This window comes from Ambystoma mexicanum, chromosome 4q (genome assembly GCF_040938575.1).
Source record: "Ambystoma mexicanum isolate Mex_15411 chromosome 4q, UKY_AmexF1_1, whole genome shotgun sequence".
NCBI lineage: Eukaryota > Metazoa > Chordata > Amphibia > Caudata > Ambystomatidae > Ambystoma > Ambystoma mexicanum.
The window spans coordinates 857,891,764-857,904,810 of record NC_090928.1 but is presented as its reverse complement, the minus strand read 5'-3'; the positions used below and the strand labels follow the sequence as shown (position 1 = coordinate 857,904,810).

General features: G+C 48.1%; 1 protein-coding gene across 2 annotated transcripts in view; it reads right to left on the bottom strand.

The window, feature by feature from the left end:
• LOC138468025 (fibrillin-2-like) overlaps nt 1-13,047 on the bottom strand; it is a 691,910-nt gene that overhangs the window by 266,527 nt on the left and 412,336 nt on the right. For both annotated transcript variants that reach the window (XM_069608420.1, XM_069608421.1), the window contains one exon: nt 7,802-8,047. In XM_069608420.1, the coding sequence (XP_069464521.1) occupies nt 7,802-8,047 (246 nt within the window). The remainder of the gene's footprint in view (nt 1-7,801; nt 8,048-13,047) is intronic.

The window sequence follows — 13,047 nt, the reverse complement described above, 5'->3', positions numbered from 1 at the left end:
ATATTTATATTTGAGAGTTGTACAATTCTTTACTTTTTATTCATATGAAGAACCCCATCAGCAGATGAACTGTTTTGAAATGTATCAAGTGAGTGCAATGACTGGATTATCTGTATGAATAGAGATGTTGAGCAACAGCTGTATGATTTAGTCTATATGATGTAAAATGTATATGTGTTAAAAGTGCATTATTTAATTGTTAATGGAATATGCACGTGAACAACTCTTCTTCACGAGCATTACTAAAATAGTTTACACTAAAATGAAACATTCATTTCAAAGTATGATAAATTAATATTAAGAGATGATTTTTGTATATGGAATAGGTGTGCAGTGGTACCGGTCTCTTTCATGTCCTATAGTGCACAGTGTCCAGGGCAATTATTTCAGCTGCACCAAGAACATCATTTTAATTCGACATATTTTTTAAAAACAAGAGAACTATTGAATGTACATTAGATGTGTAATCCATGGATTCAGTTTCCTTAATAAAACACATATAAAACCATGCGGTTAAGACGTAGGAGGTCATTAGAAGTTTCCCTGTACAGTAATAAAGCTGGTAAAAGTGCTGGTAAATCCATCACCGTCACTTTTACCACACCAGGAAACTACAGGAAACTACTGGAACTACCAGCATTCCCGCCACCTGTAATATCTCGTAAAAACCGGGATATCAGGTGGCGGGAATGCTGTTCTCTGTGGTGGTATACCACCAAACTTGTAATGACCCCCACAGAGGCTATGTCACAAAGATTTGCGCTGGAGCAAATCAGGAGATGCCCGGAGCATCTCCTGCGCTCTTGCCACCTTTTAGCTGATCCAGAAAGCCAGAAGCTGGAAAACGTCTATGGCTACTTTTGCAAATATGATTTACCTTGATTTGCTCCAGGGCATCTCCATGTTTGCTCCAGGTTTAGGCTTTGGGTAGCAGGTATCTGACAGCAGGGGCATATATGAGATGCTAATGGCATCTCCTGTTTTGCTCCAGTGCATATATTCGAGAAACAGACCCATACATTAACAAAAATAAAATCAAAAAGCAGAATTTTAACAAAGCCGGAAAGAAGAGAACCTGAAAGGTCCAGAGCTAAAAAGAAAACAAACACGTCTCTGTGGCCCTGTCTTATGATATTTCCTACATGGCAATAAGCCCCAATTAGCCAATGATTGATGGGAAGCCAACTGCAGCAAATCACAACGCGCCCAGAAAAATGCTCCAAGGTAATGACTCTCCAACACTTGCACATCTCTGATCAGAACGTACCAACTCCTTCACCCCATAGAACCACCCAAGATCCAGATATTGGACTCCAAGTAACTTGGTCTATGGGCATGAAGGTTCTTATGACAAAGGGAACGGATTGTGAAAGATGTTATTGTTCTCATGGTCAGCCAGAGTAGTTCCTTCAGGGCAGGTGAAATGTGTTTAAATTGTCAGCAAGAGCAATTTTTGAGAAAGATAATTTAAAAATCATGTTGGTCACACATGCTCAAACTAGTTCTAACCAGGTTCAACCATGAACAATAGAAGCCTGGGGCTTTACTTGTGTTCATTTGGCTACTTTTCCAGTTGCCGAAGTGATCTGGCAATAGTATGTCGAAGGGCGCCGCAGAGGCTGCCACTTTTCATTACCTGAAAGTATTCAACGGCCTCATATTCATAAAACTGTGAAAAGCAACCTGCATACAAAACGCAATAAAAAAATGCCAATCTGAGAATTCCTCGGTTGCAGTGGGGGGCACCTTCAGACACACCGCTTTGCATATGTACATTTGGTATGTCTGGGGAAGGGGCAACAGCTGGGTAAATGAGAGACACACCTGCAGATGTGCATGGAAAATACACTGTTTCACACAAAAGGTCCCTTGCTCCTGTAGTAACTTTGCTTGGTTCCAACATGGCTTAAGTGGGTGTGGTTTGTGGGCCAATCAACACGAGCAGCCTTTACATTTGTTTACATTTTTGCATGAAAATGGTTCGCTTTTACCAAAGTTTAACGCCATTTTTAGGTAAAAATGTTAACAACTTTTTTTTTTTTTTACTTTTGAACTCCCATGTTATTTTTTTATTTCTGTGATAAGGTCCATTGATGGCGTTGTTCTGCAGAGGTCTGCAGTTTCCAACTGGATCTGTTTTGTTTGGAGTCGTGTTGCCGGAGGACTGTTAGTGGAGTTGCACCGGCTGTTGGAACTGCTGCTGGGAGTGGATAAAAACTCTGTGCACAAAAGCAGCAAGAACAGAGGAAGCACCCCAAGCAAACACAACTTAAAAAGGAGAGGTGTTAATAAGAGAAACCCCCGTAAATGTCTCCACTCTTTACATCTAACAGAGGCTGCAGCTAATGTAGCAAAGGGAAGAGTTAACAACAAATTTGCAAATTCAAAGTGTTCCTTTAAATGTAATGTAGGAGGAACAACATGGTAAACATAAAAACTCAATTGGAACCGGAACTGGAAATTCGAATGGGCCAATGAACAAGGAATCAAAAAATAGTAGCTGTGATCAAATGGCGCAAGCACCATTAATCAGGCTTCCAGAAGGCATTCGACAGGAGACCCACACTACTAATAAAAGACCTTTCTCTGAGTTATGCCCACCGCTGTGACTACCAACCACTCACCTTCTGATTTTATTATGCCAGTCAAGACTGATGTCTTCACGCAAAACCTTCTTGTGACAGTGGGAAATTGCATAATGCAAGAGCGCCACATCAGAGGAGTGAATAATATGGTTATAATATTTCAGCCCTTTAAAGTGAAATTCTGTGCTTAAGGTTAACATCTTCTAAGGACATTGAACTGGTTGATCTTAGACATTGAATTGGTTGATTTCTTTGATGAGAGAAGAACTGACATTGTTGCCATCAAGATTCCCTCCAAAGCTGTATATGCAGTGTTATTATAAGAAGTTGACGCATTGACAACTATAGAATTTGACCTTCGACAAAGCTCCCTGATCCTTCCACCCTCGACCTTCTGTGATAATGCCAATCTCTCTTCCTAAATATCTTCCTTCCCGAGCCCTACGCTCATCCGTCTCCAACTCCCTCAGGGTCAGCCGCTTCTCGAAGCAACGAGCTGGGGGTAGATCTCTCTCCGCGGCAGGGGCCTCCCTCTGGAACAGCCTTCCTGCCTCCCTGAAACTTGAGGAGAACCATCTCCGGTTCCGGAAGCACCTCAAAACCTTCCTCTTCACTTCTGCTTTCTCTCTCCCTCTCCCCTGCTAAATTCTTCACCTAAACTGCACTGATTCTGCAACTGGGCCACTCTCACCGACCTCGGTCCTGGGCCCAGTCACTCTTCACTTGCACTGCCCCCCTGGCAACCCCTGCACTGCGGGACTGTCTCTGTATCCCTACAGCCCCCCCGCCCAGCACTTGTCTGCACTTACCTTGCACTTGCCACCAGCTGGCCCTATTTATTTATTAGTTTATTTCTATTCTACTTATTTGTACTGCACTCTCCCCCTCCTCCCCCTTCCCCTTGCACTTTTTCCCTTCCCCCTACCCCTGCACTTGCGCGGTCTGAATGACACCTGGCCTAGTAGGATCGTTGTCTGTCTTCCCCTTGTTCCCCCCTCCCTGCCTCGTCGCGCCTTGAAACACTTGTGTATAGGCGCGTTACAAATGCCATATCATATCATATCATATCAAGGCTGTAAAATCTTGCTTTCATAATGGGGACAAGACCTGTAAATGTATATTGATTAATTTGTTTTGCCATTCCTCACATTCCTCGATTGAAAGTGTAATCTTAGACCTTGGCAGTCTCCTTGGTTTTTACAAGGTTAATACACCAGATGGGGATATTATATTAGCAGGAGACTGGAACTCCATTTGCATTTCTTCTTTATCCTTTGAATATGATGACACAGATAAGGACCAGGGATAGACAAACGGAGTTGGGCATTCTTTGGTCCAAGGTTTACATACATTGGGCTTTATTATCTTACATGCTTATGTCAAGGGCGACATTCCCAGTAAGACCACTTAGAACACAAGTGATTCATGTTCATAGATTGATAACATTTGCTTATCTGAGTCCCTTTTCCACAGGTGTGAACACTTTCTGATCAAAAATAATCACCAAGGTGATCACTGCATGCTGGTAGCCACCTTAAGATTGAAGAATAGGCTTTGCTTTTCTGGCGTCTGTGAAAATCTTGAGGTGGATTGTAGAAATTCTTGTGCCATTTGGAAACCCAAATTGAGAAGTGGTTTTAATGAGAAAATCACCAGGTATATGAATATGTCAACATTGTTGCAAAAGTTGGTTGTTCTTACAACAGAAACGTTCTGTACCTTCATTCTAAATTACATTTCCGAAGTCACTAAGGGAATGCTGAATTGTAGCTCCAAAACTCACCAATATATCTATGCCGAACCTTTACAAAATAGAAAAAAGAAAATACCTCAAGAGATTAGAACAATAAACCTAATGCATATTTCCCAGGGGTCACAATGGCAAGAAATTAGAAGGTTAAAGCAAAAGTATAGAAATTGGGTTCAAGCACACCGATATTTACATATTCAAAATGATGGAGAATGTATGTTGGAGGCTATCAAGAAAAATAACGCAAATACTTTTTGGACACTTGTCAAAATAAGGACAATTTTCAATTGGACACGCACACCAACCCTGTTCCTGAAGACAATTGGATAACATTCTTTTTAGATTTATTTAAAGGAAATGTGGTGTGCCCATATGAGGATCTGGGTGAGGGGCAATGGAACATGACATTATCCTATGCAAAAATCTTGGAAATAATTAAGAAAATGTCCAATTTGCGTGTCTCAGGTCCTAACGGACTAAGCAATAGGGTTTTAAAAGAAGCTCTGTAAATGTGGGCTTTAGTACTTTCCAGATTGTTTAAAGGTATTCTGAGAATTAAAAGGTTACCACGGATGTGGAAAACTCTGTTCATCATCCCTATTTACAAGAAAGGAGACCGTAATAACCCAGCTATCTACTGACTTATAGTCCTCTTGGATGCTGCCAGTAACATTTTTGCCTGGCTTATTCTCAAAGAAATAGAAGAATGGTTGTCCACAATGGGACGACTTTCTACGTTTCAAACTGGCTTCAGGAGGGGTAGTGGTATTGGGTTAAATGGTCTCATTATTAATGAGCTTGTTGAAAAGGCCTGCAGAAAAGGTGCACATACACTGTATGTTTCTTGCGTAGATATGACACAGGCCTGTGGAATGGTCGAAATAACTTGATTGTGGTCAAAATTGCCAAAATTGGGCTTTCCTGATATTCTACTGACCATCTTGGTCAATATGCATCCTAATACAACATTACGAGTTGGACTTGATAAGCTGAGTGGATGATGTTATATTATTGGATCACACCCTCTGCGCTTGCAGGGACTTATTATAAGCTCCCAATCTTATACAACCACTGGCGTAACACAAAATGTGGGGGCCCCCCTGCAAGCCCTGCTGAGGGCCCCCCCACTGCCACTGGGCACCCTGGCTGGGCGAAGCAGCATGGGGCCCCCTACACATCCGGGCTGTGGGGGCCCCTGTTACGCCAGTGTATACAACCATAAATGAACTGACAATCCATCAAAAAGGAATTTAATGGGGCTACCCGGCCCTGCATAATTTCCGCCAGATCACGAGTAGTGGTAAGGCTGTAAATCCCCATTCCCCATTGATATGATATGATATGGCATTTATAACGCGCCTATACAGATTGGGTTTCGGGTGGCACTATTAGCGCCAGCGCAAATAGCTCTACACTAATAGTACTGAAAATGGCCCAAAACTTGAGATTTTTACCTCCAGCAAAAAGCTGGAGATAAAACTCACATTTTCCGCCAGACTTATGATTTGGACCATGAGTTACCACCGCATTTAAGGGCTATGAACCGACTCATGATGAGGCCCAATGTGTTTTAAGAGCACCATGGTTTAATCAGGTGGCGTATTGCTGGAAGTTGGGCGATGTAAACCTGGAGGTGGCACAGCGTTTAAAATACTTGAGTTTTGTACTTACTAAGGTAACTCTACATGCGATGCTCCGTGCTAAACTCTTTATGAAGGTTGTGCAATTAGGAGCATAAATGCAGTACATTGCATGGAAATATTGTACTTTTACCTTAGTCCCACTCATCACATTTTACAATGTCAAGGTAATTCCAGCAATTTTGTTATGTCCCCTATCTGAAGAATTTAATTTTGAAAATCTAGAGGGGGGAAATCTGGCGCAAAGCACTTTGTCTTCCTAATTGTGTCCCTGCTGTGATGTTAAAATATGAACTGGGTTTACATTCAATGTATGCTATGGTTACCGGGAGAGCAATTATTCTTTATAGAAATATAATAATATTAGGGGAAAATACTTTGTTTCATGATCCACTACACCAGTTGGTGAAACCAGATCTTGGCTGTTTGATACATTTTAAAGAAACACCTTGGCTATTTTAAACATAAGTAGTGAAAATCTCGTCTTGAACGCGGAAGGAGCCAAGGAAAAGCTGTACAAGTGTGATTGGATCAAAAAGTGTGATAACAGGGGCAGTTATAAACTATTTAAGGATTTGAATACAGAAAATAAGCGTTATGGGACTATACCGTCCTATATAGAAAGATGTCCTGATGGACGCTATTTGAAGGTATTCCAAAGATAAAGGTATAATTTGATACATACTCAATAATTCCAATATATTAGGAAACCTAGTTCTGTCAACGACTGCTGATATTGTAATAGTGACACTAAAGCATATTATCATAAAATGTCCGGCCCTGCAATCATTAAGGCAACACATGTTCTTCAACTTTGTATATGAAAGTGTCTGGCTTAATAATGATGAATTTTGGAAATTAATATTCAGTGGTGGAAACATGGCTCATATGACTGTGACGATGACATGTTTAAATGTGTTAACATTAATTGATTAATTATAAGAATGAGGTGTTATAGCTTTTTATGGAAATCGTATGGAATTGTTTAGATAATAATAGTTGTATATCTTGATACTCTTATTACCAATAGTATTTTGTTTCTCTGTATAAGATTTTGCATAAACCAATACCATTAGACCATATATATATGGTCCATTGCAGGAGCAACATTAGTTAGGCGCAAATTGTGTGTGTGCCACATTTGTGATTCTTTGTGCATCCTCCTGGTTGCATATGTTGCAGGTGTCCACAGGCACAATTTGTCCCCAGAAATTAAATTCTTTGTGAATTGGGGCTAATGATTAACTTCAAAACACTATCCGTCCACCACCAGTTAATGGTGGTGAAGAGCTTATATGACGGGGTAAATTGACAGTTTTAGGGCCAATCAATGGCTTTCCACATTGTATTTAGGAATGCATCCTTTCTCCCAGCAGGATCACATCCAGCATCCAGCATTTTATAAGTGAAAATGGATGACTTTGACCTATGTCTTTTGACAGCAAACTTTTCGATCTCGCCATACAATGATCACAATTTGCAATGAAACGGTATGGGCCCTACACTAGTAAAGCATTGGTCTCTGAAATGAGGGCAGCCTGCGCTACACTAGTAAAGCATTGGTCTCTGAAATGAGGGCAGCCTGCGCGTCTCAAGCTCGAACCACGCAGCAGGGCTGCCTTAGTGTTAAATCCTTCCAAGGTTTATAAATCAAGCACCATTCTAAAAGGCGGAATAATTACACGTGTTATCCCATCGCCTACACGTGAAAGGATTCTGTCATGAAGTGCTAGATACGTGTACCATCTCGTTAGTATCAGTGGTTATGTCCTGACAGGTGCAATAATCCCAGCATCAAAGCAAAAACTTGTTCCCACGGACCTTACCTAAAATCGCCATTTGTTGCTGATAGTCCTTGAAGTATTTCTTGGACTCAACCGCCAGATCCGTGTTGTTGGTAACGAGGACATCGTGGACGCATTTCTCGTCACCACTGCAGTGTCTTCTGGCTTCTTGCTTTTGTGATACGGATCGGGAAGTGTCCAGCTCGGAGGCAAATGTCGGCCGGAATGCTTTCCAGGCTTCTACTCTATGATTTGAGAGAAGGAGGTTTTCTGGTGTTGGGACGATCCCTGAAAGATGGAAAGAAGCGTCTACATGAAGCAAGAGTCAACATCCTTGTTACACTTCAGTAACGGGAGCATGAAAGGGAATACGGCCACTCTTGAGGATATGCAGATGCAAAACTCACTCAAAGCTTGAAACTTGTATTCTTAGTTTGCCCGTCTTTCGAAAGTCATGAGAAACAAATTTAAGATTTTGAGAAAACTCGAAAATTTCATGTTGAAACTATATGGGATAGATTTTTCGATGGAGACTGTTGTACTCTCATAGTTGTCTGTTAACATATATGGTCTGTGATTAGCAGTAAATTGCAAATCATTTAGTCAAGAATTAGTGGGTATATGCGAAAAAGGCCATTGTACATCCAAAAATAATATGCATTTCTTTAAAAAGACAATATTAAAGCATTATGCACAAACAAAACATTTTTTTTAGTACGTAGGGTGGTACGGGATGATTTAATGAACGACAATTTGGATCATAATAATAGAAATAAGGACAAAGAAATGTAACTCGACATACTGAAATGTGATATGACTATAAGCATAAAGTGCAACATACAAATATGTTCCTGTGCCTCCTTGTAAGGGAGAGATGCCAATCATGGACTCACTTCCTGGTGGTACACAATCATACTTCAGCATGCTAGCACCAGTCACAGCTTCACCCAACACCCACCCCTGTCACACTTCCACCTCCCAATTAAAGGGTATCCGGTAATAATATCGCCACATATATGGTCGCCGTAAATAATATCGCCGGGAAAATGTCATGGCGATATTATTTGGGTGACCATATATATGGCGACAGGGGCAAAAAAAAAATGTGGGAGTTGCGGGGGTGGCCCCCGCATGTTCCATGCAATAATGTCGCCACAAAAAACGACCATTTTTCGGCGATATTTTTGCATGGCGATATTTTTGCGGCGACATTATTACATGGAACCAATTAAAGTACTACCAATAGACCCGGGTCCTACTTACATTCCCCCTTGCTGGGCCCCATCACTGTTCTTGCCACTGCTACCTTCCACTGCTATCAAATTTAATTTCACCTGTGCCCTGATTCACAAACCAGTCCAAATAGGTCTCATTCAGACTCCCTCCCACACAAATTACTTTGCCTGTTTGTAATTCCAGCTTCATCACAAAACAATATATGATGCAAACAATCTTGAAATGATATTGTAGTGAAATAACTTGTACAACTCACATATATCAATTAGCCCTATTGCTGCCTATTGGGGAGTATACAAGATAAAAGGAAAAGCTAGTGTGAGAAACAAACTGTGGTAAGTGGAAGAGTGGTGAGAGGCATACCACCATCTGGGTTCCTAGAGTCAATTTCTGGAATCACAGATAAACTATCAGGGTAATTCATAGAAATTCGCACAAAAGTGGTGCACGCGACTGGCGCACAGCATGCCCGTGCGAATGTCTGCGCCAGCCGCGTGCGCTAAAATCGATTTCCGCGCACAGCGTATTCATGGATTCTCGCATCCAAAACCAGCCGTGGCGCAGCGTGGTGCAGCGACCCTGCAACAGCGCCAGTTACGCCCCCAAGAACGCCCTCGCGCAAGGAAAAGCCTTCAAAATCCCCAAATAATCGCAAAGGGCTGCGCTAACTCTGGACCAGTTCACAGGGCTGGCAAACAGCAAACGCCAAGCGGGGAACGTGTATTACAGGGGTGCGCGGGAAGTTCCACACGCGATTGGCCCCGTGCGAGCAGGGTACGTGTATTTCAGGGGTGCGAGGGAAGTTCCACACGCGATTGGCCCCGTGCGAGCAGGGTACGTGTATTTCAGGGGTGCGCGGGAAGTTCCACACGCGATTGGCCCCGTGCGAGCAGGGTACATGTATTCCAGGGGTGCGCGGGAAGTTCCACATGCGATTTCAGCAGGGTACGTGTATTCCAGGGGTGCGCGGGAAGTTCCACACGCGCTTTCAGCAGGGTACGTGTATTTCAGGGGTGCGTGGAAAAATCCACACGCGATTTCAGCAGGGTACGTGTATTTCAGGGGTGCGCGGGAAGTTCCACACGCGATTTCAGCAGGGTACGTGTATTTCAGGGGTGCGCGGGAAGTTCCACATGCGATTCCATCAGGGTACATGTATTTCAGGGGTGGCAGGAAGTTCCACACGCGATTGGCCCCGTGCGAGCAGGGTACGTGTATTCCAGGGGTGCGTGGGAAGTTCCACACGCGATTTCAGCAGGGTACGTGTATTTCAGGGGTTCGCGGGAAGTTCCACACGCGATTTCAGCAGGGTACGTGTATTCCAGGGGTGCGCGGGAAGTTCCACATGCGATTTCAGCAGGGTACGTGTATTTCAGGGGTGTGCGGGAAGTTCCACACGCGATTTCAGCAGGGTACGTGTATTTCAGGGGTGCGCGGGAAGTTCCACACGCGATTTCAGCAGGGTACGTGTATTTCAGGGGTGCGCGGGGAATTCCACATGCGATTCCATCAGGGTACGTGTATTTCAGGGGTGGCGGGAAGTTCCACACGCGATTTGCCCCGTGCGAGCAGGGTACGTGTATTCCAGGGGTGCGCGGGAAGTTCCACACGCGATTTCAGCAGGGTACGTGTATTTCAGGGGTTCTGGGGAGTACTACACGTGAATTGGCCATGTGGGTCCTCCCAGGTGTTTGCTCTACAACCTCCACGGCCCCTGCAGGCAGCCCACACCACGGGGGACTACCCTGCACCCCTGCTCATGTCCCGCACGCAGACCATCCACCATGGGCATGCCCCCCAGCCAACCCACATGTCACCTTGCACTACTGATCAACAATGCATGTCTCCCAACACCCCCACCCCCCAGCAGTGCAGGGGCAGCCTCCACCAGGCCCCCACTCATGTCTCCCACCACCCCCACCCCCCAGCCACCATGGGCAGCCTCCACCAGGCCCCCACTCATGACCCCTATTACCCCCACCCCCCAGCAGTGCAGGGGCAGCCTCCACCAGGCCCCCACTCATGTCCCCCTGCACCCCCACCCCCCAGCCACCAGGGGCAGATTCCACCAGGCCCCCACTCATGTCCTCCTGCACCCCCACCCCCCAGCAGTGCAGGGGAAGCCTCCACCAGGCCCCCACTCATGTCCCCCTGCACCCCCACCCCCCAGCAGTGCAGGGGCAGCCTCCACCAGGCCCCCACTCATGTCCCCCTGCACCCCCACCCCCCAGCCACCAGGGGCAGATTCCACCAGGCCCCCACCCATGTCCCCTATTACCCCCACCCCCCAGCAGTGCAGGGGCAGCATCCACCAGGCCCCCACTCATGTCTACCACCACCCCACCCCCCAGCCACCAGGGGCAGATACCACCAGGCCCCCACTCATGTCTCCCACCACCCCCACCCCACAGCAGTGCAGGGGCAGCCTCCACCAGGCTCCCACTCATGTCCCCCTGCACCCCCACCCCCCAGCAGTGCAGGGGCAGCCTCCACCAGGCCCCCACTCATGTCCCCCTGCACCCCCACCCCCCAGCAGTGCAGGGGCAGGCTCCACCAGGCCCCCACTCATGTCCCCCTGCACCCCCACCCCCCAGCAGTGCAGGGGCAGCCTCCACCAGGCCCCCACTCATGTCCCCCTGCACCCCCACCCCGCAGCCACCAGCGGCAGCCTCCACCAGGCCCCCACTCATGTCTCCCACCACCCCCACCCCCCAGCAGTGCAGGCGCAGCCTCCACCAGGCCCCCACCCATGTCTACCACCACCCCCACCCCCCAGCCACCAGGGGCAGATTCCACCAGGCCCCCACTCATGTCCCCCTGCACCCCCACCCCCCAGCAGTGCAGGGGCAGGCTCCACCAGGCCCCCACTCATGTCCCCCTGCACCCCCACCCCCCAGCAGTGCAGGGGCAGCCTCCACCAGGCCCCCACTCATGTCCCCCTGCACACCCACCCCCCAGCAGTGCAGGGGCAGGCTCCACCAGGCCCCCACTCATGTCCCCCTGCACCCCCACCCCCCAGCAGTGCAGGGGCAGCCTCCACCAGGCCCCCACTCATGTACCCCTGCACCCCCACTCCCCAGCCACCAGGGGCAGCCTCCACCAGGCCCCCACTCATGTCTACCACCACCCCCACCGCCCAGCCACCAGGGGCAGATACCACCAGGCCCCCACTCATGTCTCCCACCACCCCCACCCCCCAGCAGTGCAGGGGCAGCCTCCACCAGGCCCCCACTCATGTCCCCCTGCACCCCACCCCCCAGCAGTGCAGGGACAGCCTCCACCAGGCCCCCACTCATGTCCCCCTGCACCCGCACCCACCAGCCACCAGGGGCAGCCTCCACCAGGCCCCCACTCATGTCTCCCACCACCCCCACCCCCCAGCAGTGCAGGGGCAGCCTCCACCAGGCCCCCACCCATGTCTACCACCACCCCCACCCCCCAGCCACCAGGGGCAGCCTCCACCAGGCCCCCACTCATGTCTCCCACCACCCCCACCCCCCAGCCACCAGGGGCAGCCTCCACCAGGCCCCCACTCATGTCCCCTATTACCCCCACCCCCCAGCCACCAGGGGCAGCCTCCACCAGGCCCCCACTCATGTCCCCTATTACCCCCACCCCCCAGCAGTGCAGGGGCACCCTCCACCAGGCCCCCACTCATGTCTCCCACCACCCCCACCCCCCAGCAGTGCAGGGGCACCCTCCACCAGGCCCCCACTCATGTCTCCCATCACCCCCACCCCCCAGCCACCAGGGGCACCCTCCACCAGGCCCCCACTCATGTCTCCCACCACCCCCACACCCCAGCAGTGCAGGGGCAGGCTCCACCAGGCCCCCACTCATGTCCCCCTGCACCCCCACCCCCCAGCAGTGCAGGGGCAGCCTCCACCAGGCCCCCACTCATGTCCCCCTGCACCCCCACCCCCCAGCCACCAGGGGCAGCCTCCACCAGGCCCCCACTCATGTCTACCACCACCCCCACCCCCCAGCCACCAGGGGTAGATACCACCAGGCACCCACTCATGTCCCCCTGCACCCCCACCCACCAGCCACCA